General features: G+C 35.0%; 2 protein-coding genes across 3 annotated transcripts; both read right to left on the bottom strand.

Moving 5' to 3' along the window:
- Window positions 1–106: 106 nt before the first annotated feature.
- On the bottom strand, window positions 107–3,372 carry LOC103983027 (large ribosomal subunit protein uL23). Of its 2 annotated transcripts, none has more exons than XM_009400160.3 (4): window positions 3,269–3,372; window positions 2,357–2,409; window positions 556–916; window positions 107–466 (listed from the first exon to the last, which is right to left on the bottom strand). In XM_009400160.3, the coding sequence occupies exons 2-4, from the start codon at window positions 2,373–2,375 to the stop codon at window positions 382–384; spliced, it is 465 nt and encodes a 154-aa protein (XP_009398435.2). In that variant the 5' UTR covers window positions 2,376–2,409; window positions 3,269–3,372; the 3' UTR covers window positions 107–381. The 2 variants fall into 2 exon arrangements, with proteins under 2 accessions (XP_009398435.2, XP_065032845.1); XM_065176773.1 differs by having other exon boundaries at window positions 3,220–3,317.
- A 2,792-nt stretch (window positions 3,373–6,164) lies between these two features.
- Window positions 6,165–14,701, bottom strand: LOC135586269 (uncharacterized). Its single transcript, XM_065176755.1, has 4 exons — window positions 12,301–14,701; window positions 11,440–11,566; window positions 7,386–7,487; window positions 6,165–6,335 (listed from the first exon to the last, which is right to left on the bottom strand). Exons 1-4 carry the CDS (start codon window positions 14,553–14,555, stop codon window positions 6,267–6,269), a joined length of 2,553 nt encoding a protein of 850 aa, XP_065032827.1. The 5' UTR covers window positions 14,556–14,701; the 3' UTR covers window positions 6,165–6,266.
- Window positions 14,702–14,936: the final 235 nt, after the last annotated feature.

The raw sequence follows: 14,936 nt of genomic DNA, 5'->3' as shown, positions 1-14,936 counted from the left end.
CAGGTGATGATAGGGCTCGCATAAAACAGAAATTGAAGTTTGGGTTATCCATCGGCAGCAACTAAAATCCAAAGACACCATTAGGTTCAAAAATATTTCCTTGATGTTACAAAAGAGTGGATTTTACTGATCAAGAAAACCGAAGCCAGATTAGTTTTTGCAACTACAACTACACTGACATACTTTTAACAAAATGGTTCTTAAACAAGCAGAACAGAAACTTGGAGAGCATCATAAACACAACAAATCCCCCATAAAAGTGACTTCATGGAGATTCTCATAATAGTAAACTTCTTCGAGGTCCGTTGCTACCGGATACGAAAGCTCCCAAACAGAGCCTCTAACCAAAATCAAGTGGGCAGCTGCCAATTTTTGAGAGCCTTAAATGATGCCGATTTTGTTTGCAACATCCAGAGCATCATAGTCAGGCGTCAATCTCACATAAGCCTTCTTAGTTCCATCAGGCCTGTTACAGATTGGTCCCATAATATCATCAATAGTTCGACAATATGTTAAATCTGTGAGGTAGGGGGAAAAAAAGAAAAAACTGCTGACCTGATCAGAGTATTCACTTTCTTTGCCTGAATGTCATACATCTTTTTGACAGCTCCTTTGATCTTCTTCTTGTCAGCTCGAATATCGACAATGAAGACTAGTGTGTTATTGTCTTCAATCTTCTTCATTGCAGACTCGGTGGTCAGGGGATACATGAGGATTTGATAGTGATCCAGTTTGTTCCTTGGAGGAGCACTAATTCTAGGATACTTCGGGTTTCTCGCCTTTGAAAGTGTCTTTGGCCGGTGAAAAGTAACAGAGGTCCTAATCTTCTTTGCCTTCTTCAAGGTGGCTGATCCTGACTTCACAGCCTTGGCAGCCTTCAAAGCCTGCACTTTGTCATCAGCCTTCTTGGAGGTAGCTGTTAGCAGTTTATAGCACAAGTCACATAAAAACCTAGAGAAGAATAGTTGTGTAACCAGAATATAGCTGCAACTTCTGATGCAGATGCAAATCAGCAGGATCCTACTTCACAACCTCATAAATAACTCCTGGTCTGCAGCTAATGCAAAAACTTATGGAGGTGCTACTGTGTTGGTAGAGTTTCTAATTTCTTTCTTGATTATAAAATATCAATTTAGTAAGTACCAGCAAATACCAGATTGGATTTTGACAATATTCTCCACATCATACCTTCTGATATGTACTAATGCCAAAAATTTTATCAAGCTAGTTAAGCTTCAGGAAAAAAAAACGAAAAATAAAATCACAAGAGCTTCACATCAAATTGGTCTCCATTTGCAGCCATGTTGTTGTCACCCTCACTTCAGACTTCCTCCTGCCTTCTCCCCTATTCTCTCTCCTCGCTCTACTAATCATCTCCTCCATTGTGGCAACACCCACTGCTGCCATTCTCTCTGCCCTCTTCTCTCCCCTCAGTTTCTGTCTCGCCGCTCCACAACCAATAATCATCATCACCGTTGCCCTCACTTTCTCTTCCGGCTTCTCTTTGTTCCCAGTCTCCTCTTCTCCATTCCCTCCATCTGCTGCTCTCTACCCTCCTTCCCCATCTCCTTTTCTCTCCAGTCTTCTCCCTTGTAAAACTACATTCCAGTTTCCTCCCTTGTAAAACTAAAGGTATGTCAGCGGAAGCATCACCAAGAAATATGATCATGAACGGAAGTGCAATTATTTAAAAGATATAAAAGACCCTCCTGTTGCCACTTGCATATTCTGTGACAAAACTATTAAAGATGGAATATTTTGAACAATCAAGATAAGTTAGAAACTTTAAATATGCATCATCATGCAAAGGTGCAGTTTGAAAGTTAAAGTTAAAGGCCTTGTATGAATGAGACAAAAACACAAAAGATTAGATCTTTTGGTCATTTACCTGATTTTGATGATAAGAACTTTTGAATTGGCAGATGTTTGAATTTAATTTGTTTTGTAATTTAGATGTAACTAATCTAATTATCATTTTATTAATCAAGCACTATATATGGGGTTACACACATAATTCGGTGTTTGGATAGCAATCATGTTGCATATTTGATGATATAAAGATCATGTATTGATTGAGGCATCATGTTTCATTATTATTTTTATCCTTAATTATATATATATTTTTTATAAGTGAAATGCTTTTCTTTAATTGGGCGATCTTCTAGTGCCCCACGCATAGGGAACCTTCATGGATTCACAGTTAGATTTGAAAAAGTAAATATTAACATACAAATACACCCATGAAATTGCTATGTCAGTTACACATCATGATATATTCATGACAAATTGCTATATAATTGAATATGAAGAGGCCAAAAGTTAAATCGACAATAAAAAAATAACTTAGACAAAGTACCTTTTGCAGGTGGAGCCATCTAGAATCACAGAATAGGTTCCCTACTCAATATACTACAACAAATTAAAATAGATTAAAATCAGCATAGTTTTACAAGTTGGAAAACAGAGACTTTAAAATATCTTAAGTTGCCAGACAAAGGAGACCCAACAAACACAAATCATATGATAACTGGAAATGGTTCTTGCACATCATTTGATGATAGCGTGTGCCTCCAAGGGCTAGCAGTTTTATTCTACAGTACAAGAAATATAAAGAGATCAACAAGCTATTAACAAGACACGAGGCACAAGAAAATTAAAAGCCTCCCAATCTGGTAGCTCTTACAATCACGTCTAACTTCCTTGGCATTGCCTTGGACATTTCATAAGCAGATCTATCAGTGAATAAAGCCCCAATCTGAGCAAATATATAAACTGTTCTGCACAAATTTCTAGGCAATTTTTTCATGTAAAATTATGATATAGTAAAATAAGACAATAATTTCTAGGTTTTTGATTGCCAATCTAATCTCCAAGACAGCACATGATAAATCTTGTCACAAAGCAATGCATACAAAGATCAAGCAACAAACAACTCATACCCCTTTTCTTCCCCAAACAAAATTTCCCAAAGTAAATTACCAAGTTCCAAACAAAAGCAGCATCATTTGCACCATATCTACATCAACATCACTCAAAGGTCGCCTCTTTTAGAAGATTACTAAAGATTATTAGTCCGTAAAAAAAGAAAAGCTATGAACCACGACCACTGTTCCGCACTATAATCCCGACCAAACAAAAATAGGCAAAACCGGAGCCATAAACTAAAACTAAAATCAGACATAAGGAAAAAGAATAATCAACAATCACAAGAGAACGAACGAATTCTAGGGCTTTCGGGATGATGAACCGAGCGCAGACGCAGGCATACCTTGCTGGGGCGCACACGGCACGCTGACGACCCAACACAAAACCCTAGCGTATATGCACTATCTAAGGAGACCCCAAAAGAATCCTGACCGTACAATGGAGGATACAACGAATCTTAAAGTCGGACTCCAATGGGAGTGACAATTGTGTTTTAATCAAATTATTTATATATATATATATACATATAGCTCTAAAATTAGAAATTTGTGTCTGTCCTACTAAATTTAACTTCAATGCTTTTTCAAAATAATTTCCCTTCCAAAAAATTCAGAAATTAATAAGAAAAATAATTATTTTTTAAAAAATAAAAATTATGATTACATAATGAAGGTATTGACTAGCTTAATTAGAAAGATCTTAACATACTGAATCCTCATTTTTTGTGAAAAATATATGGATGAGGTTCAATTGAGGAGATAGTTAATAGAGTCCATATCACTGGGTTTACAAAGACAATTAACAAAAATTTGTAGCATAATCTTTATTGTCTTTACTTTTTATATAATTCTCTTAAGGATAGCAATTTCCATAGTGATTATTTTGGGTTTCATTGTATCTTATATATTTTTTGGATAAAGGTTGACAAGATAGACACTGTTACCTTGCAACATTAAGTTTCTTTAATTATTATTTTTAGCTTTGAAGTAATTTTATTTGATTTTATTATGATATTAGCTTAACTATGATGACTATTGGGACCAATGTTTAAACGAAGGTTGTGCAGAACATGTAGTTAATTATGTCAAATTAATATGGTATCAGATCGTTAGCTAGTTCGATTAGTAAATATTTTATTATTTTATCGGACATGTCCACTTCTAACTATAATTTATGCTGTCATGCAATGAAAAACATAAAGAGTGTGAAATAGTCAAAAGAGAGAGAAATTAAATTTTGAGTAATATAGTTTGTGCAATAGCATACTTGCTATAATTTACTAGCTCAATACTATTTTCTACATCAATTTGTGCCACCACACCTTTGAAGGTTAACTTCAACAGGAGTTTTGCCTCCATGGAAGATAAGCCACATTACAGATTACTGCAGCTGGTTTCAACATATATCAAACTAGTATTGTAGTTGAGAAGGCATCAAATTTAGGGCTTTGATATATCTATCATCTACCAGGAAGATTCAGGGATCTCCATATGCAATGCTTGTTTGCTTCTTGTTTTGTTGATTGGAGATCAATTGGCTTCTTAATTTGGGTTTGGTGTTTCAGTGTCTCTGTCCTCTTCAACATGGGGAGCAGCTGAGCTTTGCAGTGGCTCATGTATGCTTATATCCATAACTGGATTGATGAGAAGTGACATCTCATACCCAATTCTCTGAGATAATATTTCTGCCACAAAGTTCATCAAGATCTAATGGGATCAGCATTACTCTCTTGAATCTTCTGTATTGTTGTATTTGACAGAAAAAAAAAACCTGAGAATATGTAACTTCAAGCTGTTCCTTGGTTTTGCAAACATTGGCGATTTGATTTATGGTAGAAATGTAACTCAAAAAATTTTCAGCAATTTTTTTTAACACAAATCATAGCAAATAAAAGGGAGGATAGAACAAAAGTACTGTATAGTCAAGGAATGCATTCATGCAGCACATTGTCCTAGTTGATTTGATGAATCATTTCAAATTGAATACAGTTATTTTGATCATAATTTGATGTACTTGATCATTTGGTACCCATAAAATAGATTCTATGATTCAGAATTGCATATTTCACCACTTAATTTTCTTATTTTTAATCACTTCAAATCTATTAAATCACAACACAATCCTTTCTTTTGCATAACATCCAAATAAGAAGTATACATACATACAAGATCAAGCTAGCAATTGATAAATCAATGAATAAACAAACAAAAAAAGCCACCGAATTCCAAGATAATAATTAGCATTTAACAAAAAATCTAGCTCATCTTTTTTTATCGAATTAGCTTGCAGGAGTTACAAGCATCTGTAGAAGGAATTCTGATAGGAAATTAAGCTGGAAATGCAATGGAAACTTAAAACTTGTTATGAAGTTTTACTAATGGTAACAGAGCTTTAAACACCTGAGCATACTGACCTATAAGAAGAGAAGCAAGCATGTTGACTTATAAAAATAGACTTTACCTGAGCATATGTTTGCTCATGATATGTGCAAATAATTGCAGAAGAAGAAAGCACTGTTGTTACTGCCTGGCTGTATTAGCCACTTCACCGTATATTTCTCTCCTAATCATTCTTAAGACCTCAGTTATCTGAGAGAACCACAGCCAAAAACAATCATATCAAGATGAAAGATCCATTAAAACTTAATTCCCCATAATATAAATTGAGTGCTAGAGCATCAGGAATATGATGAAATAACCATGCATTGATTTCTTAATAAGAAACATATGTGCAACACATCAACCTTATATTTTACTATGTTATTTTCAAGAGTTAGAGATAAAACTATGATTTATTGAAATCAAGAAAATAGCTACAAGTCTTGCAACCAAACAATGTATCTGTTATATATATCAGAGAGGACAAATAATAAAAATCAACAGATAGATTCTATACTACATATAAACTTTTTTCTATCTCCATTCCTTTGGGTCAAGAAACACTCTATAAGAATACTTGTGCAAGCCTAAATAAATGATACCATGAATTCTATGAAACAGGACTTTCTTGATTGATACATTACTTGTAAAAGTAATTTTGTGTCAAGAACATAACATGAGTGGAAAAAATTTGCCCAACTATGTAACCTTGTACATGTCAAATAATGCCCAAAAGGAAATGATATAGCTGAATGAACTATGTATTCGATCAGTAATATTAAAATAAACTCTGATTAAATTAAAACAGATTAAATGTATAAAAGTTGAAGTAAAAAAGTGATCCCAGAGGCATGCAAGGATTGTTCCAAGTGTATTCCTTGATCTCGTGGAATCAAACAACTTTACTTCTTAAAGTTTGCTCATGATATGTGCAAATAATTGCAGAAGAAGAAAGCACTGTTGTTACTGCCTGGCTGTATTAGCCACTTCACCGTATATTTCTCTCCTAATCATTCTTAAGACCTCAGTTATCTGAGAGAACCACAGCCAAAAACAATCATATCAAGATGAAAGATCCATTAAAACTTAATTCCCCATAATATAAATTGAGTGCTAGAGCATCAGGAATATGATGAAATAACCATGCATTGATTTCTTAATAAGAAACATATGTGCAACACATCAACCTTATATTTTACTATGTTATTTTCAAGAGTTAGAGATAAAACTATGATTTATTGAAATCAAGAAAATAGCTACAAGTCTTGCAACCAAACAATGTATCTGTTATATATATCAGAGAGGACAAATAATAAAAATCAACAGATAGATTCTATACTACATATAAACTTTTTTCTATCTCCATTCCTTTGGGTCAAGAAACACTCTATAAGAATACTTGTGCAAGCCTAAATAAATGATACCATGAATTCTATGAAACAGGACTTTCTTGATTGATACATTACTTGTAAAAGTAATTTTGTGTCAAGAACATAACATGAGTGGAAAAAATTTGCCCAACTATGTAACCTTGTACATGTCAAATAATGCCCAAAAGGAAATGATATAGCTGAATGAACTATGTATTCGATCAGTAATATTAAAATAAACTCTGATTAAATTAAAACAGATTAAATGTATAAAAGTTGAAGTAAAAAAGTGATCCCAGAGGCATGCAAGGATTGTTCCAAGTGTATTCCTTGATCTCGTGGAATCAAACAACTTTACTTCTTAACCTGTTTTATTAAGATTTTTAAGGAGAAAATAAAAGAATTGAAGGAGAAGTCTTTCAATTATAATGTGGGACTAAAGTCCTTGAACAGTGAAAGAAAATTTGAACTTTTTTTACCTTCAAATTTCAACATTATGGAAATATGTTAGGAAGGAAATAGGAACTTCATTATCAACCAAGATTCATTATGACAATAGAGCAATTTGCCTGCTGTTTTAGGTAGAAGAATTTGTAAACATAATATAGTAAAAAGAGAAAAAATTCAAAAGTGTCAAACACTAAGACAATAGAGAATAAAGCAAAATAGAAAAAAAAAAAGATAATGTTACTTCAAACAGGAAGTTAATTACCCCAGAATAATGCTGCAAAACTGGTGAATAGTGATCCAGTGCGATATAGATCTTCTCAAGCAACCCAAAAAGTAGATCCAGTTCATCTCCTAGCAAATCCACCTAATGCAATAAAATACAAATACGAAGCTTGGATTAGTGTGGATGGCATCCTGTGTACATGCATGTATGCAGAATTACAAGAGGATTTCAATAACGTGCAAACACTTTTTGTGTGTTTGTGTACACTGTTACATGATATCTAAATATACTACTAAAGCTGCACAAATAATTATACCTTAGAAATCAAAAGGTTCTTTGAGAGTGATCAAAAGATTAATCCCACCAAGAGTGTTATACTAAAGACAAAGAACTGAATAAGATTTGAATAAAACAGAATCAGACAAGACAGTTTCCAAGAAAACGTATAGATAATTTTTTAATTATGGTGTAAATATATTCACGGAATTCTATGTCCATGATACAATACCTATTACTTGAAATAATCAAGACTGTACTTCTTGATTACTTGAAGAGTTAGAACTCAACCAGAAAATAAAGAGAAAGAAAATTTTAATACTTTGTTTGCACTAAAATTTTCTTATTTTTACTCTTCAATATAGAGAAGTATATATAGACATTGAAAGGATGCTAAAATACCCTTTCAGTTATCTTGAAGAGTTTTTTAATTTATAGTAAATTCCTTATATATAACAATCCCCCACTAATTTACATAAAATAAAAATATAAATCATAAAATTATAAGTCAAAAATGTAAACTTTGGGATGTATATCGTGTATATTCATAAGTGGATTAACCTTAAGCTTTGGATTGAAAATGGGACATAAGAAACCATATTCACACTATTTATGAGTTTTAAATTCTAAATTTAGCAGTGCTTTAATGGGCCTTGCTAGCTAGTACTCAGAATCTTACTGATATGATTCGTAATCAGCGACCTCTTACTTCTATACTAGCAAAGATAGACTCATCAAGAGTGTCCACAACTCACTCTACAAAGCTATAAATCTATAAAGGACTTCATTTTCTAACCTTCTGTTGTGGTAAGCAAAGCATTAACCAGATATAAGACTTTAATAGAAATAATATACCCCCACTATTTCTTAACTATGCACTTGAAATGTATCATTGTTTCTATTTCACAAATGTATCAGAATGAATTGCTTTTTAAACTCTCATAACTTGATTTCCACTATCAAGTGGTATCACAGAAATAAAGTTGGTTTCAACTTTCAAGTAAGATATTTCTTTTATCGGTAATAGCCCTATACCTCTCATGGTTTGAATAATTTTATTGCTTGATAAAGGCTTTGTCAGAGGGTCTATTAGCATTTGTTTCGTAGGTAAGTATTGTAATACTACATTTTCCTTTTTCACGATTTTTTGAACAAAGTTATATCTGATAGTAATATGTTTATTGCTATACGTTATCCTTTTATTCTCTGTATTGTGGATTGCAGCTTGATTGTCACAATATAGTAATACTTCTTAGGAATATCTTAAACCAAACAATCTCTTTACTTGTAATTGATATTAGAATAAACTTTGATCACATAGAAGATAGAACAACACAATTTTATTTCTTGGATCACTAGTAGATCTAGAGTGACCAACAATCACTAGTAGACCTAGAGTTTGATCTATTGGAAACCAAATTTGCATTACTGTAACACTCAAGTATAGAAGTTGTACATTTATAATGCAATCCATAATTTCCGGTGTTGTTAACTAGGGTTACTAGTGAGTCTGCTCAATATACCGATTGCATATGCAAGCTCCGGTGTTGTGTGATTCATAACATCCATGATGCTTCCAATAATCTTAGCATACTTTCTTTGATTTATTATCGTTTCCTCATTTGGAACTAGTTTTACATAAGGGTCCATAGGTGTTTTAGAAGATTTAGAATCAAAATGATTGAATTTTTTTTAACACCCTTTCTATAGAATGAGATTGTATTAAAACAAATTTGATTCCTCTTTTGAGACCCTTGACTCCCAATATGACATTGACAGGACCTAAGTCATTTATGTCAAAAGCTTATCTCAAGAAACTCTTTAGTCTTATCTACGCAATTTATATTAGTACCAAAAATAAGTAAGCCGTCAACACAAAGAGTAACGAGTGTTTCATATTCTGCAGTGATTTTAGTAAACACACAACATTCTTTTAAAACTAATTTTTTTAAAATTTTGTATACTATTATCAAATTTATTCAATTTACAGACTTTCTGCTCATGACCTTTAACAATATAACTCTCAAATTAGTTAATGTAAATTTCTTCTTCTAAGTCATTATTTAAAAATATAATTTTTATATCTATTTGATGCACTTTAAGATTATACATAATTCTAATAGATGTAAATTTATTTACAAGAGAAAAAAATTCAAAATAATCTTGCTTTATATTTATCAATTGTTCCATCAGTTTTGAGTTTCTTTCTCAAAACCAGGGCCTGCTGTATCGAACCGTACCGCCCGGTACGGGCGGTACGTACCGGTCCGACAGGTTGTCGGTAGGCGGACCGCCTGTTACCGGTCCGAGTGCACTGTAGCAGTACACTGTAGCACTATAGCAGTGCTACAGTACTCGGCACACCTGGGTGTACCGCTCGGTATACCGTACCGTACTAGTACCGAGCCTAGGTCGAAATACCGGTACGGTACGGTATTGCGAACCTTGCTCAAAACCCACTTGCAACTATTAGGTTTAGTGTTTGAAGGAAATTCTTTAAGGGTCCATGTAATGTTATTATATATAGATTTAATTTTATCATCCATGACCCTTTTTCCATATATTAGCATCAGGTAAAAACATTGCATCTTAAAAAGATTTAGGATCTTCTTCTATAAGATATCTATTCATATCACAACTAATTTATTTTTTCAATTCTACATCTCTTGTCTCTCTTTAGATTAGGTTCATCATGTCTTCTCACAATATTATCAATCATATTAGTATCATACAAATTGTTATGATAAACAGAAATAGATAAATCTATATTAGAACTAGAAGCATGATCAAAATGTGAATCCAACTCACTTGATAAATTCTTTTCTAATTCTAACTTATTTGCATCTTTAATTGTTGAGTGTTCAAAGAAAATAGCATGTGCAGATTCAAATTCTCTATTGGAATGAAGACTAAAAAATCCATATGCTTTACTATGCATAGAATAACCTAAGAAAATAGATTTAACAGTTTTACTTCCTAACTTAGGTCTTTTCAATGCAGCATCTAAAGTATATTGAATAAAACCCCACATTCTAAAATAATTAATGCTAGATTTTTTTAATCAATAATTCATAAGAGGATTTCAAATGCTTCTTATTTATAATTCTATTACTAATATAACATGCAGTAAGAAGGGCTTCTCCGAATTATTATAGCACTAACCATTTCCAAGAAAGATCTGTTTTTAACTTTTGCTACTCCATTTTGAGATGGTGTTAGGTGCAGAAAGTTCTTTAATGCTCTTATCGTGAGGGACTCGATTTGAAGGAATCATCCTGAAGGAACACCCACCTCCTTGGAGATCAGTTTCCAAAGCACAATTAGCTTCATTAAGTTGGCCAAGTCGGTTTGATCATGTGACAGGTAAATAATCAACAATAATCAATTCTGACATTAACAACATCTGACATTTTCATTCAACTAAGAAATTTTCACGCACTGTACCTTTCCAACTTGACTTTGAGATTACCAGATTTGTCCATTTTCTTATGCTATTTCCTTCAACTCTACATTTTGTTTTCGTCAAATATAGTTATCAATCAGATAATAGTTTGCCATGGAGACCAATGGCTTAACCAAGCATTTGGAACTATGATCAGGATGGTATTCATTCACATTGAACTCTAGCTAAGAAATTGTTTGTAAAAAATAGCTACTTAGATTGTTTGAGTTGACATCAAAAGTGCGAAAGCAATAAGCAGAAATATGAGTTTAAAATAAAACCAATCACATTATCTTGTTAGATGATTAAAATAATAGAGCACCATTCAAATGAGATGTGAATTATGATGAACATAAAATGCTGAAGCTTCCAAACCTCTGCTTCTGCAGTTTGAAGATTGTAACATCTATTTGCGAAAGCCTTACGATAGAGTAATTCATTTCTCTTGATTATGTTGACTTGCTCTGAGATGGGATTTAACTGATGAATTAGATTATCCAACCTGCACATGCATTAGATAGGAAACTAAGAAGTCATAGTTTCTTGTGCATATTGCAGAAGAAAGAATGTCATGGATAACAGATTATTTAGTAGTTGCTAAAAGAACAAATATAAATCGATCTTCCCTCAAATGAATAAAAACAATATGTGATATAAAAAAATGAAAATAGTTAAGCATTTGATTGTAGAAGATGAGAACCTAAAAAATATATAAAAATAGTTAAGCATATTTTTTAAATCATTTTATACTAAAATGTTAAGTATTTTATGATAAGGTAACATGTGATTGTATTTGTAATATCAACACAAAGTTATAGTAAAAGACACCATTTACTTTTCTTTTATCCACCAATATTAGACATATAAAACTCTTGATCAAAATGAATTAGATTAGTCTTGGAACAGAGTGAATCATGATCAGCCTGGATCATCTCCTTATGCTTGATCACCCATCTAAGTCAAGATTTAGCCTATATTTGAAACATAATCTGATAGGTTTTTCTTAGAAGAAAACAAAATTGAGTCCCATGTTTGAGTTGTTTCCAACAAATCCCACAAAAGCATAAAGAGAATAAAGAGCAAGATTAGATTTTAAAATAGCACATCGATCGGATGATATGAAGGCTTAAATTCCTTATTTTACGTGTTAACTAAATGTGATTTAGGATGTCAAATTCTCATAATTGATTGAGAGTATGAAATGTTGATTTCATTAAATCCAGCAAAATGAAGTACCTCGATATGTTTATGCTAATCTTCTCACATGTCAGCAGCCCAAAATCATCAACCATCTGTATGATCTGCTCAACAGGCATAATCATGAAATGGAAATCATCCCAATGTTTTTCAACAATTCCTGCAGACATGCATGAGAATTCACTTTTATTTTGTTTTTGGATCCTGGTTGAAGCTCCAGAACCATGCACAATGTTATTCTCATCAGTGATTGAGGCATAGCTCAATGTTGGTTCTCCTTGTTGCATTGTTCCAGTAATTACTCCTTGTGGAGAGGTCTCAAGATTGCTAGCAGATCTAAAAGCATCACTTTCTTCAACGTCAAGCCCATTCGAGTCATCAACACTGTTCTTTCTAATTCCTGAGTCGAGAACATAATCTGATCCCATCTCTGTCGTGGGATTAGTTAGTAGGGAGTCCTTTCCTTGTTCTGGCTTTCCACTGAATTCTGTGTCTTTTGTAGCATTATTTGCACACAGAATACCTTTAATTACTTCACTAAGAATGATATAACGAATCTCTTCCCTGAGGAGCTGCTCGCTAGTGTGAGCTTCTCTCATGCTCATCAATTCTTTGATCAGCTCACCGAAGACAATTCTGAATGTATCCTCCCTTGTAAGAACTTCTAATTCGACATCGAAGAAATCAGTGAGTAGCCTTCCCATCAATTCTTTGTAATTTATTCTGTAAACATCCTCCATTATCACAGCTTTAGTTTCCATTTCATCCTTCTCTTCCTTTAATCTTCTAATTTCTTCATGGAGCTCGAGATCTTTCAGATGACTATCGATTGGCTTCTGAATTATCTTCGTTGCTTCATGCTTTGTTTCAGAATCTGGTGGAGTATGCCTTGGAATATGGATGTCTGCAAAAGACTCTGATTTTGCTCTTTTGATGATGCCTTCCAATCTTGAAATGACTTTAGTGATCATCTCCCTATCTGAATCAATTTTTTGTGTTCGAATGGAATCATGGTAGTTTGTCAAGTCAGCAACAAAATTTCCTGGTGGACTTTTTTCGGAAAGATCATTCATATTGTGTAATTCCCCAGCTCGAAAAGCAGAATCAATCAGCTCATCGTTTCTTTCTATTCCACCAACATGATCTTCTGCTCCTCCTTGCGAAACTCCATAGAGATTATCTCCCTTTGGAGGGCTACTGTTACCTGCTACAGATGCATCCTTTTCCACCTCGTCCATGTCCGGTACTATTGAGAGAGGATTGCATTGAGCTTTCGGATCCATGACATCATTTGACGACGTTGATGGCACGGTGATCTGAGAGGCTAATGCCTCGAGCTCATCGATAAACGATAACAAATTCGTATCAGGGTTTGCAGCCCATTCACGTCGAACATCCCTTACAAAGCTTCTGATGATGACGGTAGCGATCTCCCTCTCCATATTCCAAGCCCACCGCTGCTCTTCTGTCGTTGCTTTGAACACAGAAATCGAACTCACGATCATCTCGAAAGAAGAACGAACCTCTTCCTTGAGCATGTCGAGGTCGATGACCATGTCGTTGAAGTCCAGCGTTAACTGCGCCATGTCGTGCAGCTCATGCAACGCCTTCAGCCCGCCGCTGTCCGTATCAAGCCCAGCGTTGGGGTTCGCAGCGCCAACACGAGGACTACTCCTCATGTTGAGCATCACGTTGGTCAAAGCCTGCCTCCCGTGCTCCAATTTGCCTCTTATTTTCCGCAGCTGTTTGCCCATGGAGCACTCCAATTCATCAAACACATGGCCGTCGCTCTCATCCTCGTTCACGTCGTCACGGCAAGCAAACCCATCGCATGCATCATTCTTCACTCTTTTGTCAGCCCCGAGCGTATGATGCAACGATCTCACTTCTTCCCCTTTGAGTTCCAAGGCCAGCCTCAGCTTTATCTCGCTCTCCTTTCTCCTGGCCAGCTCCACGTCCTTCTCTGCAATGGCGAGCTTGGTCTCGTCGAGCCTGTTGTCGATGCGGTCTCTCGTCTCCAACAGATCGCAGAACAGCTTCTCGCGGTCGCAGGCGTTGTCCACGGTCGCGTTGTCCATCTCCTCCTGCAGGTACTTCAAGCACCATTCCAGTTGCATGATGGCCAGCTCGCAGAACCTCGACTTCTCGATCAACCTGTCGAGGTCGCCGTCCTCGGTGCAGCTCTTCTTGTAGGCGTCCTCCATTGCGGAGTTGACGATCCCCATCATGATGGAGTCGGCCACCATGCCCGACACTCGCAGCCGGCAGTCGAGGCCATGGAAGAACGCATCCATCGATCTGCTCGGCTCTTAAAAGGGAGAGACCTCCAATGATCGATCACAATCTTGATATGAAAGGGAGCAAATCCTACAAATTTGCAGTACGAGGGATTCATCTGAACATAAATGGAAAGCCACTGGCATTGGTGATGGAGAGAAGGAAGCGGAGGGAAACACGATCCATTTCTTTGCTCCAAGTCAGAGTCTCCATATGTGGATCATTGGATATCTACCTGGTTGGGATGATCACAAATGGGGCGTTTTCACATGCAATCTTCTCGCCACAGCATTCTCGCGGCTCTAGAGGCTGTCGTTCATCCCTAGAAACTAGATAATTTTTGACGAGGCCACCTAACAGTGGGCAAGAAATCATTTGTACTTGAGGCTCCACAGACA

This window comes from Musa acuminata, chromosome BXJ1-4 (genome assembly GCF_036884655.1).
Source record: "Musa acuminata AAA Group cultivar baxijiao chromosome BXJ1-4, Cavendish_Baxijiao_AAA, whole genome shotgun sequence".
Taxonomy (NCBI): Eukaryota; Viridiplantae; Streptophyta; class Magnoliopsida; order Zingiberales; family Musaceae; genus Musa; species Musa acuminata.
This window is presented reverse-complemented; position numbering and strand designations above follow the sequence as displayed.

What these genes read in the sequence shown, in the direction of transcription:
- LOC103983027 (XM_009400160.3), bottom strand. An exon ending in AAAGTGAATACTCTGATCAG is followed by an intron (nt 467 to 555) that starts GTCAGCAGTTTT and finishes AATCTGTAACAG; the next exon opens with GCCTGATGGAACTAAGAAGG.
- LOC135586269 (XM_065176755.1), bottom strand. Translation starts at nt 14,555, where the DNA reads ATGGATGCGTTCTTCCATGGCCTCGACTGCCGGCTGCGAGTGTCGGGC. An exon ending in ATTAGCATAAACATATCGAG is followed by an intron (nt 11,567 to 12,300) that starts GTACTTCATTTT and finishes ATGCATGTGCAG; the next exon opens with GTTGGATAATCTAATTCATC. An exon ending in TTCAAACTGCAGAAGCAGAG is followed by an intron (nt 7,488 to 11,439) that starts GTTTGGAAGCTT and finishes TTATTGCATTAG; the next exon opens with GTGGATTTGCTAGGAGATGA.